The sequence below is a fragment of the Dendrobates tinctorius genome, unplaced genomic scaffold (genome assembly GCF_039654945.1).
Source record: "Dendrobates tinctorius isolate UK_male_01 unplaced genomic scaffold, ASM3965494v1 ptg000231l, whole genome shotgun sequence".
Lineage (NCBI taxonomy): Eukaryota > Metazoa > Chordata > Amphibia > Anura > Dendrobatidae > Dendrobates > Dendrobates tinctorius.
The window spans coordinates 19284431-19306661 of record NW_027361898.1 but is presented as its reverse complement, the minus strand read 5'-3'; the positions used below and the strand labels follow the sequence as shown (position 1 = coordinate 19306661).

Here is a 22231-nt window from a genome sequence, read left to right as displayed (position 1 = left end):
TGGGGATATGGGGAAGAGGTAGCCCCTCGTTTTTCCCTATAGCGTGGCTTCTCGGGCAGCACTTACCCCAGTCCTGTGCCCCCCTACCCGACCAAGGGGGGGGGGGGGGGACGCAGTACCAAAAAAATAGCGCTACTGACCGACGCGGCGTTCCCCGGGCTGCCGCCTGACGGATCCAGCCCTTCTCTTGCATGGCTCCAGCCCGAAATCTTCGCAGGAGCCCTCCCCGACCCTCTCCTCACCGATGATCCTCTTCAGCCTGAGCGCAGGTATGTGAGGGGGTCTTTGATAAAAAAAATAGGACGGTGCAGGCACCCTAGCTCCAACTAACCCCTTCAGGGGGGTGAGGAGAGTGACCGTCTGCCAGCTTGCAGCACCTCCATCTCGCGTTGGTGGAGCAGTGGGGGCCGCAGAGACTAGTCTTGTGCCTCTGTGCAAGCCCATGGTTTCAATACCTAGGGGTGGACAGGGCTAAGTCTGGCATAATGTCCCACGTTGCAGGAAAGGATACGTGGAGGGATACTCGCACGTGCTCGCCCGTTGATGGTTTGGGGAAATCGGATCCTTTCAATAGGATGCGTTGCCCCTGTCTCATCTTCATAAAATAACAAACAAAAATAGAAGTCTGGGGAAAAGTCCCAGATATGTCCCTCGGTGCGGGAAAGTATACGCGGAGACGATACTCAACGCGTGCTCGCCCGTTGATGGTTTGGGGAGATCGGACCCTTTCAATAGGATCCGTCGCCCTGGTCTCATCTTCATAGTAAACTAGAAAAAAATAGTCTGGAGAGATCCAGACTGTGTGTGCCTCCATAGGACACTAAGCAAAAAACTGATTTCCGCCCGCAATAGGGGCGAGGGTGTATACTGCGGAGGAGGAGCTAACCTCTTTTTTTTACTTAGTGTCAGCCTCCTAGCGGCAGAAGCATACACCCACAGTATCTGTGTCCCCCAATGAGACGAAGGAGAAAAACGTAGATATTAAGGTAAGATTAGGTCTGGTTCTTAAAGAGAACCTGTCAGCAGGAATATCCATGTAAAACTGAAAGGTATGGGCAGAATGGCGCTGTCATACTGATTTAATACATACATAAAAATCTGCAGCCTGGCTTTCGTTAAATCATCATGATAAATTTCGGTTTCCTCAGGGCTTTGAGCTTTAGGGCAGGACTTGTGGGCAGCACTGTGAGTAGGGTCTTCGGCTCAGAGAGCTCATGACCCCTCCGCTGGATCTGTTGCTTTCATCATCTTGGTTATTTACATTTTGGGCTGGCGCCATCCTAGCTGTGGGCGGCGCTCTTGTAGATTCAGCTGGTGGCGCATGCACAGATCAACCTCCGGCAGTCTTCAGCAAAATGGCACTAAAGTTAGCACATGCGCAGACTGAGATCTCGGCTCCCAGAGCCATTTTCTTGACGACTGCCAGATGGTGATCTGTGCATGCGCCACCAGCTGAATTAGCGAGAGCGTCGCCCTCAGCAGTCACTACTTTTATTAAGACCACTGTTGTGAACACTTTTGACCTGGCTTCTGAGTTTGGGCTCCCTCTGCTGGTTGCTGCTGGTAATTGAGCTGGTTTGGCTGACAGAAGTCAGTCACCTGAGGAGGATAACTGGAGGTCAGGTGTTACAGACTGGAGAGATTTAAGTAAGCAACCTTCCCTCAGTTGTTGCCAGTGATTTGGTTTTCTTCCTGAGCATTTTGGAAGTCTGCTTTCCTCCTGCTTTGTCATGCATCTTTCAGATAAGTTATTTGTCTGCTTGAATCTTTTCGCATTTGATCCATTTTTCATTTGATCCATTTTTTGCTTTTCTCTGATTTCTGCTTTGCTGGTGTGAGTTCAGCCTTGTTCCCTGCTGGGACCTGCGCTGGACTCTGTACCAAATGCCACTGCTCATGTCATTCATTTCAGTATTTTTAATCCCCTGTTATATCAGTATCTTTTGTTTTGCGTCCAGTTCACACCAGAGTTCTGATTTAGTGGGGGAGAGGTCATGTGGCCTCAGTATTTTTGCATATCAGACATGTTGGATTTTTTCTTAGGGTTTTTGCATGATTGCAGACAGTATTCTTTCCTGTTCTATCTAGACAGTTTGGGCCCCATCATTTGCTTACTTTATTTTCTGCCTGTGTTTTGTGCCTCATATTGTCTCACTGGCAATATATGTTCGGGGGCTATCTATTCCTTTGGGGTTCTACTCCGGGAAAGTTTAGCTTTCCCCTTTCTCTCTTTAGGCTTAGTTAATTCATTGGCTGTGCCGAGGCGTCTAGGGCAGGGGACCCCAACAACCAGTCCGTGGCCCAGGACCGGGCCGTTGGGGTTCCGCAGCCCAGCAGTAAACACTGACAGTGTGCTCAGCGGCGGCTCAGAGCACACTGCAGATGCCTGCCCTGGCTGTTCGTTATCACCGGGTGAGTCGCGCGTAGAGGCACGCAGCGCTCATCACATGTGAACACTGCAACACATGTGTGGCTGCAGGCGGGAACACGCTGACATTGTTATGCGTCAGCGCTGTCTGTGGGCAGGGAGCAAGCCCTCTGCTTTCCCGCCCGTGGCCATAGTAACACTGCAGCCATGGCCTGACTGAAGCAGCAGGGAATGAAGAGAGGAAGAGAGGTATTTTTTCGTGTATATATGTATTCAGTTGTTGTCAGTGTAGGGGTCTGCAATCCGCTAAGTTACCAACCTCTCTGGTTATCTGGTTGCCTAGCCTATTCCCCTGCTATCCTCCTCCGTTACCTAATCACAACAGACCACAGTATGATTCTCCAGGTCAGTACCGTATGTTTTTTTATTTTTAATTGGAGGGGAAAAACATTTTTTTTGTTTATTTGGATATTTTCTGAAACCCATAACAATATTTATTCTTTAATTGACCTGTGCGGGGGCTTGTTTTTTGTGTGGTTTTATTGATACCAATTTGGGGCGCATAGGAGGCTTTGATTCTGGCATTTTTTTCCTTTGTTCTTATAACGTGGGTTAATAAAACTTATATTTTCAGACTTTTACAAATACGGCAATACCAGAAAGGTTTGTTTATTAGGTTTGTTTATTATTTTTTAATTCTTTTATTTTTAATAAGGGGAAAAAAAAAAAAGAGAAAACACTTGAAAAAGCTTTTTTTTTTTTATTTTATAAGTCTATGGGCCCATGTGAAACATCACACTGCACTCTGATGTCATCTGAGTGCTGTGCTATTCCTGGCCAAAATATGCAAGCTCGCAACCCACGTCACGGGTCCTCACACTTGCGAGTTCTATCACTAATTCCATCACTAAGCAGCAAAAACAGGACTTAATGATCCTCCAAAACATTGAAAAAGCAGCAGATAAAAGGCAGAGATGTTTACCTGCCCAGGCCTCCAAACAAATGCACTAACAGGATGCAGTGGACCCATTTAGCACAAGTGCAAAAACGTCCTTAAGTCCTCTTTTTGCTGCTTAATGCAGTGCAATTCTGGCCAATGCCGGCAGCAGAGGAGACTGAGAAATTAATATATCTGTCTCCTCCCCAGCTGTGCTGCTATGCTCTCATGCGAGAGGATCGCTGCATAGAGCACTGACCCTCAGCTCCCGTAGCAGAGCTGGAGCTGAGTGTCACTACCATATCGTTTGTGATACGCTAGTGTGTCTCCGGCCTTTCATGGAGCTTCACAGGAGTACCAAGATGATAGTGAAGGGGGCTTTCAGCAGGCTGGCATGGGAACCACCAGTGCCCTGTATAACGTTGCATGGGGTGTGGGTGATGGGAGCTGGTGCATGTGAGGACCAGCAACCACTCTGTTTAAATGCCGCTGTCAGAGATTCACTGTGGCTTTTACATGTACCGATCGATGGTCAGCTCCAACCACAGCAGTTAAAGACACATGACAGCTTCTGAGCCCTCTTCATATGCCATCACTCCCACAAAGAGGTATTGATACTTCATTTTGTCTTCAGGGGTATAAAAAACATACTATTTGTTGCCTGAGATTTTCTATGGACAGTGGTTGTTATCTGTCAATTAACAGTTTTCATTTGTAGGTCTAGGGACACTAATACTTCTGCACTAATTTTACTATCACGATTCCTCAGAATGGCTTGTGTAAGCAGGAAGTCATGTGACCAAATGTATACGATTTGCATACTTATGGTCGCCTTCAAGTTCAACTTCTTTCCCGTCTCTTCTATGGAGAGAAGTCAAACAAATCTAGTTGGCATGTGACCGCAAGTAAACAAATCAAATACATGCTGTCATGTGACTGCCCAGCAATACCGGTGTTATGACAGCGAGTGCACTGCATGCTGTCATGACTCAGCTGTCTGCAGACTTTTATCCCAAGCCTGGGCAACCCCTTTATTGGCCACCAATAAAAGTTGTATCTGCTGTCATCATTAAAAGGATGAAAGGACAGATGTGCAACTCTAAACCTTTAGAAGATTGGACCTGAAATGATCAAACATAAAAGGAGTTTATAGCAGGATTGGGGATCATTTTCCTGACTGTTCAATGGGATTTCAAATATGTTCAACTCCAAATCCTTGTACAAAGCCTTTCATTGTCTATCATAATTTTAGTACGAAAAATTATTTCATGCAATTATTCTAAAAACTGGTCATGTCCTTAAGAAAAAAAACTATCAGATGTATGTTGGGAAAATGCATGATCAAAAAGCAATTTTATTCAGTGGTATGTTACTTATATGTTAGGCTGCATATTCTGACCAGATGAATAGAAGATTTACTGACAATTTGATACACTCGCTGAAGTTATGGTCCTATTACATGCTCGAGTTATACAATGTCACGCTTTAAGATTGATGACATTTGTAACAAGTAGGAAATTACTATTAACATTGAACTTTCCACTCGTCATTTACTAGTGGAGGCTTCACTTCAGTATGGTTTCAATTATAAGAGTTGGGTCTGCAGTTCATAAAGGTAGTCGGTCTACTAAGGGACAAAGACCATCTCATAAAGGTTTATAGGACAGACAGGCGCAGGAAAGCATTATGCACCTTGGGCTCATTATGTGGAATACCTTTCCTTCCATTACGGCAACAAAAAAAAAAAAAAAAACACATTTACCGTACATTTTATTTGAGAATAAGGCTGTGCTCACACGTTCAGGATTTTTCGCGTTTTTTCCGCATTTTTGGTGCGCTTTTCAGCGGCAAAAAAACGCACCAAAAACGCATACATTAAGCATCCTATTAGAATGAAATCCGCAATTTGTGCCCATGATGCGTTTTTTATCCCGCAAAAAAACGCATTGCGGGATAAAACGCAGCATGTTCATTAATTTTGCAGTAGGATACTCCACAAAAAAACGCAAATAAAAAATTGCGGATTTCCTGGGAAGGAGTCCAGTTTTTCTCAGGAAATGTCTGCATACGTGGGCACATAGCCTAAATAAACAAATCATCAGCTAAACACATGTATAAAGGATAGAAAACTAGTAATGCTTTCATGTTATAGGGTTCTATGTTGCTGTACTGAAGGCATAACTCCCAACTTTTGAAGAAGGGAAAGAGGGACAAAGGTTGTGGCAAGCCCTGACCACACCCATTTCACAACTAGTCACACCCATGTCCACGCCCCAACCGCACCCATTTAGCACTGCTGATCACACTGACTGGTACTGAGGGCACAGTGGCTGGTACTGTTGGCACACTGACTAGTACCTGAGGAAAAGGATGAACAGAGAAAGCGAAAGAAAAAGATTAGAGAAAGAAAGAAAAGAGGGGAAAGAAAAAAAAAAACAGAGAAAGAAAGAGGGGACAGAAAAAAACAGAGAGAGAAAAAGAAAGAGGGGAAAGAAAGAACAGAGAGGGAGAGAGAAAGAAAGAAAGATGGGAAAGAAAGAACAGAGAGAAAGAAAGAGGGAAAAGAAAGAAGAGAGAGAGAGAAAGAAAGAACAGAGAAAGAAAGAAAGACCAGAGAGAGAGAGAAAAAGAACAGAGAAAGAGGGGAAAGAAAGAGCGAGAAAGAAAGAAAGAAAGAAAGAGGGGGAAGAAAGAAACAGAGAGAGAAATAAAGAAAGAACAGATAGAAAGATGGGACAGAAGAGAAAAAAAGAGAGGGAGAAAGAAAGAACAGAGAAAGAAAGAAAAAGGAAAGAGTGGACAGGAAAAAAAAAAGAAAAAAAAGAAAGGGGAAAGAAAGAAAGAAAGAAAGAAAGAAAAGTAAGAAAGCGAGGAAAGAAAGAAAGAACAGAGAGAAAAAAGAAAGAAAGAGGGGAAAGAACAGAGAAAGAAAAAGAAAGAACAGAGCGAGAGAGAAAGAACAGTGAGAGAAAGAGGGAAAGGAAGAAGGGAGAGAGAGAAAGAGGGGAAAGAAAGAACAGAGAGAAAGAAATAACAGAGAGAAAGGAAGAACACAGAGAAAAAGAAAGAAAAACAGAGAGAGAAAGAAAGATTAGAGAAAGAGGGGAAAGAAAGAACAGAAAGAGAAAGAAAGAGGGGAAAGAAAGAATAGAGAGAAAGAAATAACAGAGAGAAAGGAAGAACACAGAGAAAAAGAAAGAAAAACAGAGAGAGAAAGAAAGAAAGATTAGAGAAAGAGGGGAAAGAAAGAAAGAACAGAAAGAGAAAGAAAGAGGGGAAAGAAAGAAACATAGAAAGAATGAGGGGACAGAAAAAAAAGAAAAAAAGAAAGCGGGGAAAGAAAGAACATGGAGGGAGAGAGAAAGAAAGAACAGAGAAAAAAAGAAAACAGAGAGAGAGAGTCCAGGTAAACAAAGTGGGTGCAGGGAATGACGTGAAATTCAGGCAGGCTGAAAGAAATGCAAAAAAAATGTATAGGGGTGTTGTATATCACAAGACACCACATATTAGCTTAAAAAAAATTGGATTTCAGAGTAGGACAACCTCTTTAAGGTTACATAGTAACATAGTTAGCAAGGCCGAAAAAAGACATTTGTCCATCCTGTTCAGCCTATATTCCATCAGAATAAATCCCCAGATCTACGTCCCTCTAAAGCAGGGTTCCCCAACTCCAGTCCTCAAGGCCCACCAACAGGTCATGTTTTCAGGATTTCCCTTGTATTCTACAGGTGAGATGCAATTATCACCTGGGCAATACTAAGGAAAACATGACCTGTTGGTGGGCCTTGAGGAATGGAGTTGGGGAACCCTGCTCTAAACAACCTAATAACTGTAAGATACAGTATTGTTACGCTCCAGGAAGACATCCAGGCCTCTCTTGAACCCCTCGACTGAGTTCGTCATCACTACATCCTCAGGCAAGGAATACCAGATTCTCACTGCCCTAACAGTAAAGAATCCTCTTCTATGTTGGTGGAAAAACCTTCTCTCCTCCAGGTGCAGAGAATGCCCCCTTGTGACCGTCACCTTCCTTGGTATAAACAGATCCTCGCAGAGATATTTGTATTGTCTCCTTATATACTTATACATGGTTATTAGATCGCCCCTTAGTCGTCGTTTTTCTAGACTAAATAATCCTAATTTTGCTAATCTCTCTGGGTATTGTAGTTCCTCCATCCCCTTTATTAATTTCGCTGCCCTCTTTTGTACTCGCTCAAGTTCCATTATATCCTGCCTGAGCATCGGTGCCCAAAACTGTACACAGTACTCCATGTGCAGTCTAACCAAGGATTTGTACAGAGGCAGTATAATGCTCTCATCACTGGTTATTGCTGACCAGTGTATATCCTAGACAAGCACTGGATCTCCCGCTTGTTGCCCTTATCCTCCTCCTAACCAATTTTAGTGTAAATTTCACATAGGAAGTCACCTAACAGGTGGTGTAATCCTAGATTAGATGTTCTAAAACGGCACCAAATTAACCAGATTTATTCATTGTTTAAAATACGTATATTAAATCCGCTCATATGTGTTAAAATTAGACAGTATATGGAGAATAACTGAAGCTTGTAGACAGAAAAATATTTGGAAATTGTCACAACCTTCGGACTTCTAACACTTTTTTTCCCTGGACACTAAATTATAAATATATTCTATTGCATAAAATATGGTTTTAGTAGTCTAAACTTTCTTAAATGAACACGACAAGCCAGCCTGAGGGGCACATTGCTGAAGGAAAAGGTGCAGATGTCTTGGACCGTGAAGAATATACCTTTCGCTTATCTTGTTTTAGAAATGGCTTCCACACTTCATGGTGCTTTTACGCTCTTCTATCACATTTTCTGAATGTCTCAGTAATACAAAAATAAGTCGTGACTAATCATTTTACAAATTTTTCCATTCAAAGTAATTGTAGTTGTCTTTATGATTATACTGTAGCAAAGTGAAATATGAAAGAAGCTTGAAAATCCACGTGTAAAGAAGGGTGGCACCTTAGAATTAGACTTTCTAACAACAGACAAAGTTGTAACTTCAATTAGCAACATTTACTAATGGGAAAGAAGCTTTATAGATAATAGACAGTGACAAGAGACTCTTGAATAAATTTAACATTTCGTATAGATTCATCTTTATGGTGGTCAGAGGTTAGATTTTCTGATACAGATCTTAAAATATCCCCAGTTGCTATGAGGTTCAATGATAAAATTCGATCAGCCTCCAGAGACCAGTAGGGGGAGTTTAAACTCTGCTTAATGGTGACTGTATACCGCCATACAGGGGTTGTCCACTTTAGGCATTCTTAAAAGGGTTTCTTGATCTCCAAGACCCCCATCCAAAAAGCTACAATCAGCAGTGAAACCTAGATGTATAATTTTCACTGTGTTTTGGTGGCAGGGAGTTTTAAAATTGGGTTGTCCAACCCAACAAAGATAATTAGAAACGGATTAAAATGGTGTAAAATAAGAATAGTAACACATTACAGAGCCCTTGCCACTCCTAGAAATTCACTTCTCTTGGTCCCCACTGGCCTATGTCCACCCTTCTCCCATAATGAAATGGGGTGCCACATGTGATTGCGGCAATTGAGAGTGAATATTCAACAGTAGAATTTACAGTCTGAGTAATAGAGATTTCTTACTTATCTTTCATTTTTCAGTACACAGTGTGCCCATAATAATTTTTTACTTTTTTTTTTTTGCATAAGAGAAGGTTTGTGACCTTGGCATCTGCGGAATTTCAGATGACTGCAGATTATCAGCTCTGATACATGTGGAACTCTTGTTGTTCAATTCACTTTCAAGGTTTTGTTACATTTTAAAATGGTATAATAGCAAAAACAAGTTGAAGTATTTAAGAACTTGTTTGAATATCATCAGAAAGAAATAATTTAAAAAAAATAAAATAGAAGCATCAAACATAAAAGTAAAAGGCATAACACATAACATGCACATGTCCCCATAATAAAGGCTCATGATTGTCATTTGGAGACACAATTAAATGGTTCCCAGAAATAAAATTACATTTTTATCTTCAGAACAGACATTATTTTATTAACTTACTGTGCTTGGAGATTCCCTCTTGACGCTTTTACATGAACAACTATAAAAGAACCTTAAGCAAAGAGGGCAGCAACTGCACACAGGCATCTTTTATCTAATAGAAAAAAAAATGGAAAAAATGGTTCCTGTTAAAACTAATGAGATAAAAGAACAGAACAATACTTCCAGGTAGTATCTCGCCGACATTCAGCACAATACTATCGCTAGCACGTCTACAGAAGGCAGTGTGAGAACATTTTTGCTAGTGCAGATCAAAAAAAAAAAATTGGACAGAACAAGTTAAACCAGAATGGGAGGGTAACAAAATAAAAATGTGACAATAGTCTGGAGGAAGCCCCTCTCCTGTGTGCGACACAATGAAAACGTAAGGAAGACCCACCGCAGACTACGTTTGCTTCTTGGAGTCCATCAGCAGTGTTATTTGGAGGAGGTCACTTCACAAGAGATTTATAAAATAGCCTAAAGCTGACAGGAATAGCACTGGACTGGTTAGGAATGCATGTTTGAATCTGAGAGTGGAAGGTGGCCCAATACTTCTGCACGTCATTACGACGTGAAGACATTTCTGCACAAAATATGACGATCACAATACATTTTCTCTAAAACAATAGAATGTTTGAAATACTGAAAATGTGTAATAAAAAAATCACAACCCCTCGCCAACAATAGCAAATAATGCAATAAGCAAGGTCTTTCATTTTTTATGAACCTATATAAATTATATGCCCAAAAAGACAAACGTATTCTAAGAGTGATCAAGTGAAAGGTAGTCTTCGGCACCAAAGCATTACTCATAGTGAAATCATCCTTATTAGAACAAACACTATATAAAATATAAATTCAGGCTGTGCAAAGTCAAATAAAGTGAAATTGTCCAAGCAAATAGAAGTGAAAAAATAGCAGCACTCACCAATTTCCTAAAAACAGTTCTTTATTGCACATTGCGGGACATACGAGCGGCCTGCGGGGGAATCAATGGACCCCCGCACATCTATTTTCTATTCTATGAGTGATACTACTATAATTCTTTTATCTTTTTGGAAAAAATATTTACAAAAGAGGTTTCTGGCCAACACGGTAAAGCAAGATACATTTTGATTGTACAGCATCGTTTATGAACAGTAAATTTACATATCAAGGGGACATGTAGCTACTTAACTTCCAAAACACTCCTTGGAGACAAATCTTCAGTTAACAAGTTCTGTGCATTCTGACCTTACAGGTACTTTTTTTTTTATATTAGTTATTTCTTAAAATTGAGCAAAGTCTTCTAGAACCAGCATGCTTTATGAGCTGGATGCTAACAAACCAATAAACCATTTACCGTAGATCTTAGAAACAATTGTAACATGCATGGGCCTGAGAAGAAATCACAATATGTTCCTCAAGATGGAAACCAGCTAAAGATGGCAGAAGCAAAAGATGACAAAACCCGGGCAAAGTGCACTTACAGTGACGTGAAAGCATTCAAATAGAAGTATTCTCCTCCCTTGGATTTTTACCTATTTTGTTACATTACAACCTGTGTTTAAATATTTTTGTAATCCGATTTGTCTGTGATGCATCAGCAATAAATAGTCTAAGTTGGTGAAGTGAAGTGAGAAAATATATACAAATTAATTTTATGGGATCAAATAAATAAAAGTTGGCATGTGCATATGTATTCACCCCTTTTTCTATGAAGCCCCTAAAAATTTCTGGTGCAAGCAATTACCTTCATAAATCACATGTTTAGTGAAAGAAAGTCCTCCTGTGTGCAATCTACAGTAAGTGTCACATCTCTTCCCTTATATACAAATCTTTTTTGAAAGGCCACAGTGGCTGCAGCAACACCATTAAGGAAGAGGTACCACTAAGGCCTCTTTCACACTTCAGTTTTGTGTGTCAGTTAAAATCCGCCAAAAAGGCGGAAAAGCGGATTCGTTCCTAACTGATGTGAACGGATGCCACAGGATCCGTTTTTTGACGGATCCGCAGAATGAAGAATTTTAAAGGAACCGCTGGCCGGGAAGGAGAGAGGAGAGAGAGAGAGGAGAGAGAGAAGAGAGAAGAGAGAAGAGAGGAGAGAGGAGAGAGGAGAGAGGAGAGAGGAGAGAGGAGAGAGGAGAGAGGAGAGAGGAGAGAGGAGAGAGGAGAGAGGAGAGAGGAGAGAGGAGAGAGGAGAGAGGAGAGAGGAGAGAGGAGAGAGGAGAGAGGAGAGAGGAGAGAGAATTTTTCTCGTCCGCCAGAAAGGATTTCAGGGTTAATTTTCTCCCTGACTTCCTTTCTCCGGGCATGCGCACTTGAAAATGCGGATCCAACAACAAAAAAACGTTGCAAGGTCCGTCCAGGCATGCCGGTGGATGCAAAAAATTTGGCGGATCCTCACAAAAACGCCAGTAATGCAACTCAGTGGGGAAAAAAACGGATCCGCAAAAAAAATGGCGGATCCGTTTTTTCAAAACCTGGCAGATTTTGACTGATGGTCAAAAACGGAAGTGTGAAAGAAGCCTAACCAAACACCATGAAGACCAAGAAGATCTCCAAACACATCTGGGACATAGTTGTTGAGAAGTACAAGTCAGGGTTGGGTTATAAAAAAATAAAAAAAATCAATCTCTGATGATCCCCTGGAGCACAATCAAATCCATTATCAAAAGGAAAGAACATGGTACCACAACAAACCTGCAAGAGTGGGCCGAACACCAAAACTTTAAGGCCCGGCAAAGAGGACATTAATCAGAAATGCAGCACAGAGAACAAAGGTAACCCTGAAGGAGCTGCCTAGTTCCCAAGCAGACACTGGAGTAGCTGTTCCTACGACCACAATAAGCCATAAACTCCATAGAAAAAAGCCTTTACTTACACACAAAAATTGTAAGGCTCGTTCTGAGCTTGCCAAAAGACATGTGGGAGACTCCCCAATTGTATAGAGAATGGTGCGGTGGTCAGATTAGACTAAAATTTAACTTTTTGGCCACCAAGGTAAACTCTATGTCTGGCTCCAAACCAACACAGCCCATCATCCAAAGAACATCATCCCCACAGTGAAACATGGTGGTGGTAGCATGATGCTGTGGGGGTGCTCTTCAGCAGCAAAGACATGTAAAATAGTCTGAGTCGAGGGGAAGATGGATGGTGCAAAATACAGGGATATGCTTGAGCAATACCTGTTTCAGTCTGTCAGTGATTTGAGACTGGGATGGAGGTTCACCTTCCAAGAAGACAATGACCAAAAGCATAGTGCAAAAGCAACACTCGAGTGGTTTAAGGGAAAACATGTAAACGTTTCGGAGTGGCCTAGTCAAAGCCCAGATCTTAATCCAATTGAGAATCTGTGGTCAGTCTTGAAAATTGAAGTTTACCAGAGAAAACCATCTATGTTGAAGAAGCTGGGGCAGTTTTGCCTTGAGGAATGGGCAAAAATCCCAGTGGCAGGATGTGGAAAGCTCAGACAGACTTATCCAAAGCAACTTGCAGCTATAATTGCCACTAAAGGAGACTATACAAAGTACTGACTTAAGAAGGGTCAATAGTTATGCACACTGACAGTTTGTTATTTTGTCCTATTTGTTTTTTGCTTCACAATAAAACGAAAACCAAATGTTCACAGTTGCAGGCATGCTCTTTACGTGACCGAATGCAAACCCTCAAAAAAAAAAAAATTCCAGTTTGTGAGGTAGCAAAATATGAAAAATGCCAAGTGGGGTTGGTGGGAGGGAAGGGGTGAATACTTTTGCAAGCCACTATATAATCTACAGAAATGCATCAAACAAGAAAACATACAGGGTGGAATTCATCAAGACTGGCGATGTTCACACCAGTCTTGAGACGCGCTGGCGTCAGATGCTCCCGATTCATAAATAGTCGCATGCCTCTTCATGAATCAGGAGTGCCAGACGAGTGACCTCTCTTCTGGAGTAAGATTTGTGACTTAGCAAATGTGACTGTGCGTTATGAATTTGCCGAGCAGTGGTCTCTGTGTACTGTCCCTTCCCAGCTCCACCCACTTGTAGGAGCTGGGCAAAAATGGTGTGAAAACATGTGTCTGGAAAAAATATATAACTGAACATATGCTATATGTCATGTCAAAAAAGTGTTTCCAGGTTTCTTTCTACACATTAACATTGCATTTTAACACTGGTTAAGAAAATACATAGCTACACAAAATTCATCTTGGAGGAAGCTTTTTTTTCTGTATCAATATGGCAGCGCCTGCGAAGTAGAAGCTAACGGATGGATGAACTGATTTTATTTTATTTATTTTTTAGGAATCTATGGATATCATCAAAAAGAATACTTATATGAACATTACACATGCCATCATGGTGCAGCGCAAGTGCAGCCTGCAGAAGGGGATTTTTTTTTTAAATATATATTCAATATGTAAACTAGGGGGCAGGTCACTGAGGGATCAGTGACCTGTCAGAAGCCATAGTGATGAATACCTAAGCAGAGCACCACATGAAGGCCCCCCCACCCACAGGCCTGCCCTGAAAATATTGATTAAACAACAACCACATAACATATTTCATCAACCGAGGTATCATTTTAATCAGTATAACGGTGCTGACCTGACAGTGTCTGTAGGTTACTGCTAACAATCCTGCTCACAGGTTCCTTTTAATGCTGACATTGTATCTGCCATAACCACCTCATGGAGTGGAAATGTAATGGTGTGGAAGAGGACTGGCATGTCCCTGAAGATATGCTGTTATTGATAAAATACCATGTTTTATATGGCTATGATATACAAGTGTGTCTCACAAAATTAGAATATCATCAAAAAGTTAATTTCAATTCTTCAATACAAAAAGTGAAACTCATATATACACTACCGTTCAAAAGTTTAAGGTCACTTAGAAATTTCCTTATTTTTGAAAGAAAAGCAGTTTTTCCCAATGACGCCAACATTAAATTATTCAGAAATACACTCTATACATTGTTAATGTGGTAAATTAACTATTCTAGCTGCAAACGTCTGGTTTGTAATGCAATATTTTCATAGGTGCATAGAAGCCTGTTTCCAACAACCATCACTACCGTGTGTGATGCGACAAACTCGCATGAGTCTCTCGTGTCAAGACCTGGTGCTGCCGCCAGCACTCAGGACCAGAGCTGCGGCTGCATAGAAATACATGCAGCCGCAGCTCCCGTCCTGAGTGTCGGCAGTAGCGCCTGGTACTGATGCGAGAGACTCATGCGAGTTTGTCGCATCACACACGGTAGTGTGATTCCAGCCTAAAGGTCAGAAGATTTTTTATCAATAATGTCTCTGTACATTTGTCCATTCATCCTTCCTTCAATTATAAGACGTTTGCTTGTGCATAAGCTGAAAACAGCCCCACACCATGATGTTCCAATCTCCAAACTTTACTTCTGGTATGGTGTTTTTTGGTACGGTGATATGTAGTGCCTTTTGGCCTCCAAAGAATTCAATTTTGGTCTCATCTGACAAGACTATATTCTCCCAGTATTTTGCACACTTGTCTAATGGTTGTGTACATACAGTCCATGGAGGTTGTGTTCACTAGTTCTCTTTGAAATAACTGTGCCTGCTGATCCCAGGTCATTCTGTAGTTCTCCACAGTTTGTCCTTGGCTCTTGGACAACTCTTCTGATAATTCTTTTCACTCCTCTATCTGAAATCTTGCAGGGAGCACCTGGTCATAGCTGGTTTATGGTGAAATTATGTTATTTCCAATTCTGGATTATGGCACCAATAGTGCTCAGTGGAACCTTCAGTACTTTAGAATTTTTTCTGGAACCAATGTCATCAGTATGCTTTGAAACAATAAGGTCTTGAGACAGTTCCTGGTTTTACCCATCATGAGATGTTTGTATGGCACATTGGCAATGAGACACCTTTTTATAGGCCATCAGTTGAATAAGCTGCTATTTTTCACTAAGTAGCAGGATTGCCTTCTAATTACTGAGAGATTTCTGCTGGATTCATGATGTTCCATGTTTTTTTGCACCTCTCTCTCTTCATGTATGCAATACTTTTTCCCTGTGTCATTTCTCATTGTTAGACATAACTTAAATTTGTGGACATCTATGGTTTGATTTCTTTGCCTGTGTAGATTGGATAGGCGGTAACTGACATTTGGTGAGCATTTCATGTCGATAACACATCGCCTGCCTTTCAACGCCTTCTGCATCCTTTTTAAAACGGAATTCTAAATTCTAGAATGGGACCTTAAAAGCATTTACAGTTATACATTTTCTTACAATAGACTCTCCTGACATTATTTACACAAATGACACTTATTAGGCGTCATGGGTATGTCACGTCCTGATGTGACTCCTGGAGGATCTGGGATCAGAAGGTCACATTTAATAGATTGCAGGTTCACTTTAGGACCCATCTATTGTTTACCTTGAGTTGGAATGGATTTACCTCAGTTCATTTCTGAAAGGCTTAAAGACCCCTTCTCTTCTGGGTGTGACCTTAGAGCTTGAGTTCTCAGCTGCAGCACCTTATGACCACTCCCACTATATAAACCTACTGCTAGCTTCATTCCTTGCTGGTTATAGGTCATCTGTACTGACCTCTTTGAAGGAGCCTGTATCTGTTAGTTTGTATTTGTTGTGTGCTTTCCCATTGCTTGCTGTACCTTCCTTGTGTTGTCTTTTATGTAGTAGAGGAACTAGTGTCTCGCTGGCCTATGCACTAGACAAGGTAAGTTTAGGGCCAGAGGGGGCCTAGGCACGTGATCGCGCATGGGGGGGGGGGGATACCTGTCTGGGGACGATAGGGCGTGCAGGGATCAGACTCAGGTTTATGTTAGGTAGTGACCCCTCTCCCTGCTCCCTATCACTAGGGTCTTCCTTGTAAATCTTCTCTGGTGTTCCCCTTGTGTTTTGCCGCATGCTGGGTGTCCTCTCGGCATCCAGTGTGACATTAGGGTAGTACATTTCATACTGCTTTAAACCACCCACACCAATATAGAGTCTAAACTCACCTGTGGGCTGTCACCCATGTACTGCCCTCCAGATGCTTCGATAAGGCCATACAATTGGCAAAACCTTTTTTCCACAAAAAGGTGCCCTTTATTGAAAGTGTATTTAATTGTGTGATTCATACTCTGTCCCCCTCCAGCAATAGGCCACTAAATTATTTTGGATGAAATTGAGAGGCTATAAATCATTATTTCTCTCATTTCGAAATCAGTGAGTAACCATTTGAGAAATAACAGCCTTCCACAGGTACTGAACAAATGTATGTAAGAGAATACTAGATAAATTATAATAGGGAGATTAGGGACCCTGACCATTTGCCCTGAAGGGCTCAGAAATGTGATTTTATGGCAACATCACCAAAACGTAATCCACGCCAGACTCTAAAAGTAATCCAAATTCTGAACTAGAACCCAAATTTAAAGTGAAATGTCCAAAAATGAGATTTATCTGCGGATATAGAGTTAATCTGCACATAAATGGCATTAAAATCATATTGGGCTTTCTTACTGGCGTAGCAGCTACATGGAGAAAAATTAACTTACGGATCCCCTTGTAGCAGCTCGGAAGTGGTAACAGTCACGACTCAATATACAGCGAACATGGTTATAATAACTACCCCGCACTTTCATTGAAAGTTTGTTATGCAGATTTTGTGTGTGAAGCAGTCTGCCAGTCAATGTGTCAGGGCATGATTTCAGCCGCAGTAACTATGTAGCGATCAGGCCAGTGGAGTCTGTGTCAAATTTGGTGGAGTCGGAGTTGTTTTAAAATGGACGGACTCAGACTCCTAAAATATACAGTGGGGAAAATAACTATTTGAAGCACTGACGATTTTGCAAGTTTTACAAGACACATTTTTGTGTAGATTCTGTCTCTCACAGTACCTATGATAAAAACTTCTCCACTCTTTGTAGGTGGGAAAATTTGCAAAAATCAGCAGTGTATCAAATCCTTATTTTCCCCACTGTATAATAAATTGAGTACAGTAGTTCAATGCTGGATGTGCTGAATACTTTTTCATAATAACTTGGGAAAGTTATGAAATGTCCTATAAATGCCTGTTCTGTTTCTGATCTAAGGATCTGAGATTTTAGTTGAGATGAATCTGTGCTGCACTTTATGCACATGCTCAGTAGTGATGAATGTATTCGGGAGTTGGGAGACGGAGTCAGGGAAATTGAGAAGCCAGGGTTTTGGCTTACCGACTCCACAGCCCTAGTAATGATCGGTGACAGTTACCACTTCCTGTACTGCACCGATGGCTGGAAATGAGCGGCTGAAAGGCGAATATAACTGACTTTTCTCCCTGTAACTGCTACTCCAGTAAACCAGTCTAATAATTTAATGCCATTTTCCTTCAGATATCACTATATATGCAGATAAGTGTACATTCTGGACATGACCCTTTAAGGCAGGTTCTAGGTCAGGTTTACATCGTAAAGTTAACAAATATATTGTGGCACTACTGCGTTGGTGCACAAAAGAAGGTTCCCACACCAGTATAGATAATGAAAAAAATGTTGGCACTCAACTTGTTGCAAAGTGAAGATTTTATTTGCAGTCTCAAATTTAGACGTTTCGGCTTATACAAACAAGCCTTCATCAGTATTTCTGAGCATACTGAGTGAAATTTCCTCATCTTCTTCATGACTTACAGACTTCTCATATAGAATTTCTTACGGAATTATAACCTGTCAGTCCAGCTACAAATCATTACCGGTTAGTATTTACAATACTTCATCTGCACTCATTACATTATCAGGGTGCATTTATATTGAAGTTTTCTATTGTGGCCATACCCTTCTTTTATTTTTATTTTTATCTTTTTTATTTTTTAAGATAAATGCAAGATTAATCATTTACACGGATCATACTATCCACACCATTATTTCAGTGGTGGCTTGATATTGAGTGAGTAGTGACAGACCAATGATTAATTTAAGTTATCTCATCCACACAATTGGGCACAATCATCATATGTATATATTTTTGTCACTTCAGATATATTGCAAATCTTTCCAACAGAGCAGTCTGGGTAGGTTACAACCCCTTTTTTCCTTTTCTTTTTTCATTTTTTCCTTTTTCATTCCCTTATACCTCAACCCATCCCTCCTATCACTATTGCACTTGTGTAAATTTGTTTTGGTATCCACTGGATGTTTTATCTAGATTGACTGTACAATATGTAGCATCTGACTTGTACTTTACACTTGTATCTGATTTGCAGCATACTGATGAAGGCTTGTTTGTATAAGCCGAAACGTCTAAATTTGAGACTGCAAATAAAATCTTCACTTTGCAACAAGTTGAGTGCCAAAATTTTTTTCATTATACATCGTAAAGTTGACATTTTATGTACAGTATAATATATGCAGAAAAAGCTGAATCCTGGCAGAAAGTAATTGTATACTACCCAAGTGGCTTTTCAGGGTACGATGAATATTTTAGTTCTACACTTGCATACATAAGTCTGTTTTGATGAACTTTCCATCAATTACAGTCGATCAGTACAGGCGTCAGATTCTTTTTACTTTTAACTATTCAAATATCAGGAATGAGGAAGTTAACAAGCGCCTCCAGGATTACACAGGAATAGACTTGTGTTAAATTATTCCTAACTGATTTTTACACAAATTATGTCTTGTTCAGTCCTGGCTGATGTATATTATACACTGGTAAAAAAAATGAACTAAAAGGAGGTTTTTCATTTTTAGAACAATTCCAGTAATGTAAAAATAACAAAGCTGGATAGTACCCATATTCATTGGCTAGTTGACTGTTGCTGCAGCCAATAACAGGGGTCGGTGGCATGGGTCATATACTGTACATCAGTAGAGCACAGTGATTGACTGCAGCGGTGATGTGAGCCTTCGATGTGATTCACTGCCGCAGCCAAAACGCGGGGACCAGAGTAGTGACGAGGAGCCAGTAAGGATGGGAACCATCTGCCTTTGTTATTTTACATTAAAGTACTAGTTTGGAGTCCACTTTTCCAAAAGTGGATAATTCCTTTATATTAGGAGCACATGATGACTTTCAGGCTGATTCTGCCTGAAAAACAACTTAAAAGCCGCTGGAAAGAATGAACTTGATGCATATCAATGTAAAAACAACTTGCTGTGCATATGTTCCATCTTTTATCACTTTTAGCTGCTTGGTTCAAAAGGGAGAAAGCAGTTATAAGAAGTCGTATGTTCATTCTTTGGGCAGTGCACTATTTAAAGTTTAAAGTGCAAAAAAAAAAAAAATTGAAATCTCAGCATCTGAAAGATATTGTCTTTTAGACATTAGTGTACCAACTGAGCATTTAAAGCAGAAGAAAAACACCAGTGTTATTCCAAAAGTGTGTTCTTTGGAGTCTCTTTAGAGGTTTTCTTAGCAGCGTTGCTACCAACATCTTTTTCCAAGAATATGCCTCCCCAGATGCACCACCAAAAGGATCATGTTGAATGATGTTGCAGCCAGCATAACGTTCAAAAGAATCTCCAGACTCTTATGCCTGTCATATCTGCTCAGTGTGAACCTACTCTCATCTGTCAATGGTAGACCTCCTAAGTCTGGTAAATCCCAATCGAGCTGCAAGCTTCTGAGCTGTGAGCACAAGTCTTAATGTGGGACATTGGCAAGGGCCGGCGCCAGCACCTGGCCAAGTGCCGGGGCCCACTCGCCGTCCAGGGCACAGCTGTGCTATCGGGGCCCAATGCCTGAGCCGGCACCCGCGGGTGCCCCCCCCCATCCGCCACTTGCGCATGGTCCAGGCACTTGCCTCTCCCCACTAAACTGCTGCAGCGTCTTCCGTGTCTTCTGACTGATATTCAGGTCAGAGGGCGCGATGGTGTCATGTTTGCGCACCCTCCGCTTGAGCAGTCACAGTGCAGAAAGCCGCAAGTAGCCTGCTGGAAGTAATTTGGTATGAGCAGACATCGATCTTGCTACCAAGTTGATGCCCATCTGTAACCCTCTCCAGCTCTCCTCATGTAAAAGGCAGTGTTCTATGCAAAGAGACTGGTAACTTCCCCTTTCATTTATTGTGATCTATGGAGGCAGATTCTCAGGGAGATTTAAGTCCAGCCCATAGATCTTACCAGCTCATTTACTTATTAAGAAAAAAAAAACGTAGCCTTCTCTGGAATAAGACATCTGATTGCAGAAATCAAGATATCATTTTTTTCAGCTTCCTATTATCTACATGTCCATATCTAGATGTTTTTAGAAGGGTTGATCCTACTGACAGATTCCCTTTAAAGATAAGCCATCATCAGAAAATTACCTATTTAAACTGGGTTTTTATGCTAATGGTTTTTTTGAAATAATTTTTTACATCACAAACATTTAAAAAGAGTAAACTCACAAATTTTACTTGAGCCTATGGGCTTTTTCACACTCATAGATGAAAAAAATAGACACCCAATTACCGGTAAGTGTAATTCTAAAGGCCCTTTTACATTTAGCGATGCACCAGCGATCCAACCAGCGATCCGACCCGGTCAGGATCGCTGGTGCATCGCTAAATGATCGCTAGTGAGCTTTCATACAGAAAGATCTCACAGCGATGCAGCAGCGACGCAGCGCACGATACTTACCATTCACACATAGCGATCCTGCGTCCTCCCGCCCGCGTCCACGCGTCGCTGGACGTCACAGCAGGAAGTCTCAGCAGGAAGCGCCCGACGAGAAATGGAGCCGGACATTCTCGCGCGATCAGCGATGGACAGCGGGGGAGCCGGTCGGAGGTAAGTATCACACATAGCGATATCGCTAGCAATATCGCTATAACGTCACAAAACCGGTGACGTTTTAGCGATATTGCTAGCGATATTGCTTAGTGTAAAACCCCCTTAAGACCCACCACGACAGCACACAGGAGGTTCCCTCCCCATCCTAATCTTAGATTTCCTACAGGACGGCTTATCTGAAGGGCTAAGACCAAGCACCTTAAAAGTCCAGGTGTCAGCACTGAGCTCTTACTTCGACCAAAATCTATCAGACCATTGATGGATAAAGAGATTCATGTCAGCAACTTCCAGTATCCATCCAAAGAAATCCAACATGGTTCCATCTTGGGATTTGAACATAGTGCTGAAAGGTCTAACTATTCCACCATTTGAGCCTATAGACCAGATCCACATAGACAGATTATACTGGAAAGTGGCACTTCTCGTAGCTATTACAATGGCAAGAAGGGTGGGCAAGATTCAAGCTCTATCCATCAGAGAGCCTTATCTAAGAATCCTGGACGACAGAATAATAATCCACCTAGACCCGTATTTTTTGCCAAAAGTATCACCACAGGTTCGAAGAAATAATTCTACCCTCCTTCTGTGACAATCCAAAAGACGAGAGAGAAACAGGATTCCACTCTCTGGGCAGAAAGGGCCAATGCGTCCATTGAGCAGATTTGCAAAGCTGCTATCTGGTCCTCATCCATACCTTCACTAAACACTATAGAATAGATCTAATGTCAATAAGAGATCTATCCTTTGGCAGGAAAGTCCTGCAAGCTGTTGTCCCTCCTTAACCATTACTTTTTGGTATATCTCCTGTGTGCTGTCGTGGAGGGGATTAGAAAAAATAGAATTACACTTACCGGTAACTGGGTTTCTAAGACCCTCCATTACAGCACAGGTAATTACCGCCCCCCCCCCCCCAATAAATTATGTTCATTTGAGTCCTTGTAAATTAATAAATCAAGCATTCACTCTTTGTAGTCCTTGAAAAACACTGGAGATTAGGGAAAGGGGAGGGTTATTTAAACCTCTTGTTTCCTGTCCCTAATAAGGATGGGGAGGCAACTTCCAGTGTGCTGTCGTGGAGGGGATTAGAGAAAATAGATTTCAGCACTCAAAGTGAGAGTACATAGTTTATTATATTTCTATAATTCTTAGCATATATTAGGTTTACAACTGATACAATAAAATATAAAAG

General features: G+C 41.4%; 1 protein-coding gene across 5 annotated transcripts in view; it reads right to left on the bottom strand.

Annotated features, from left to right (window-relative positions):
* The window catches only part of GDPD2 (glycerophosphodiester phosphodiesterase domain containing 2), a 102824-nt gene that overhangs the window by 46242 nt on the left and 34351 nt on the right, over positions 1-22231 (bottom strand). For all 5 annotated transcript variants that reach the window (XM_073556130.1, XM_073556131.1, XM_073556129.1 and 2 more), the window contains one exon: positions 9365-9458. In XM_073556130.1, the coding sequence (XP_073412231.1) occupies positions 9365-9451 (87 nt within the window). In that variant the 5' untranslated portion in view covers positions 9452-9458. The remainder of the gene's footprint in view (positions 1-9364; positions 9459-22231) is intronic.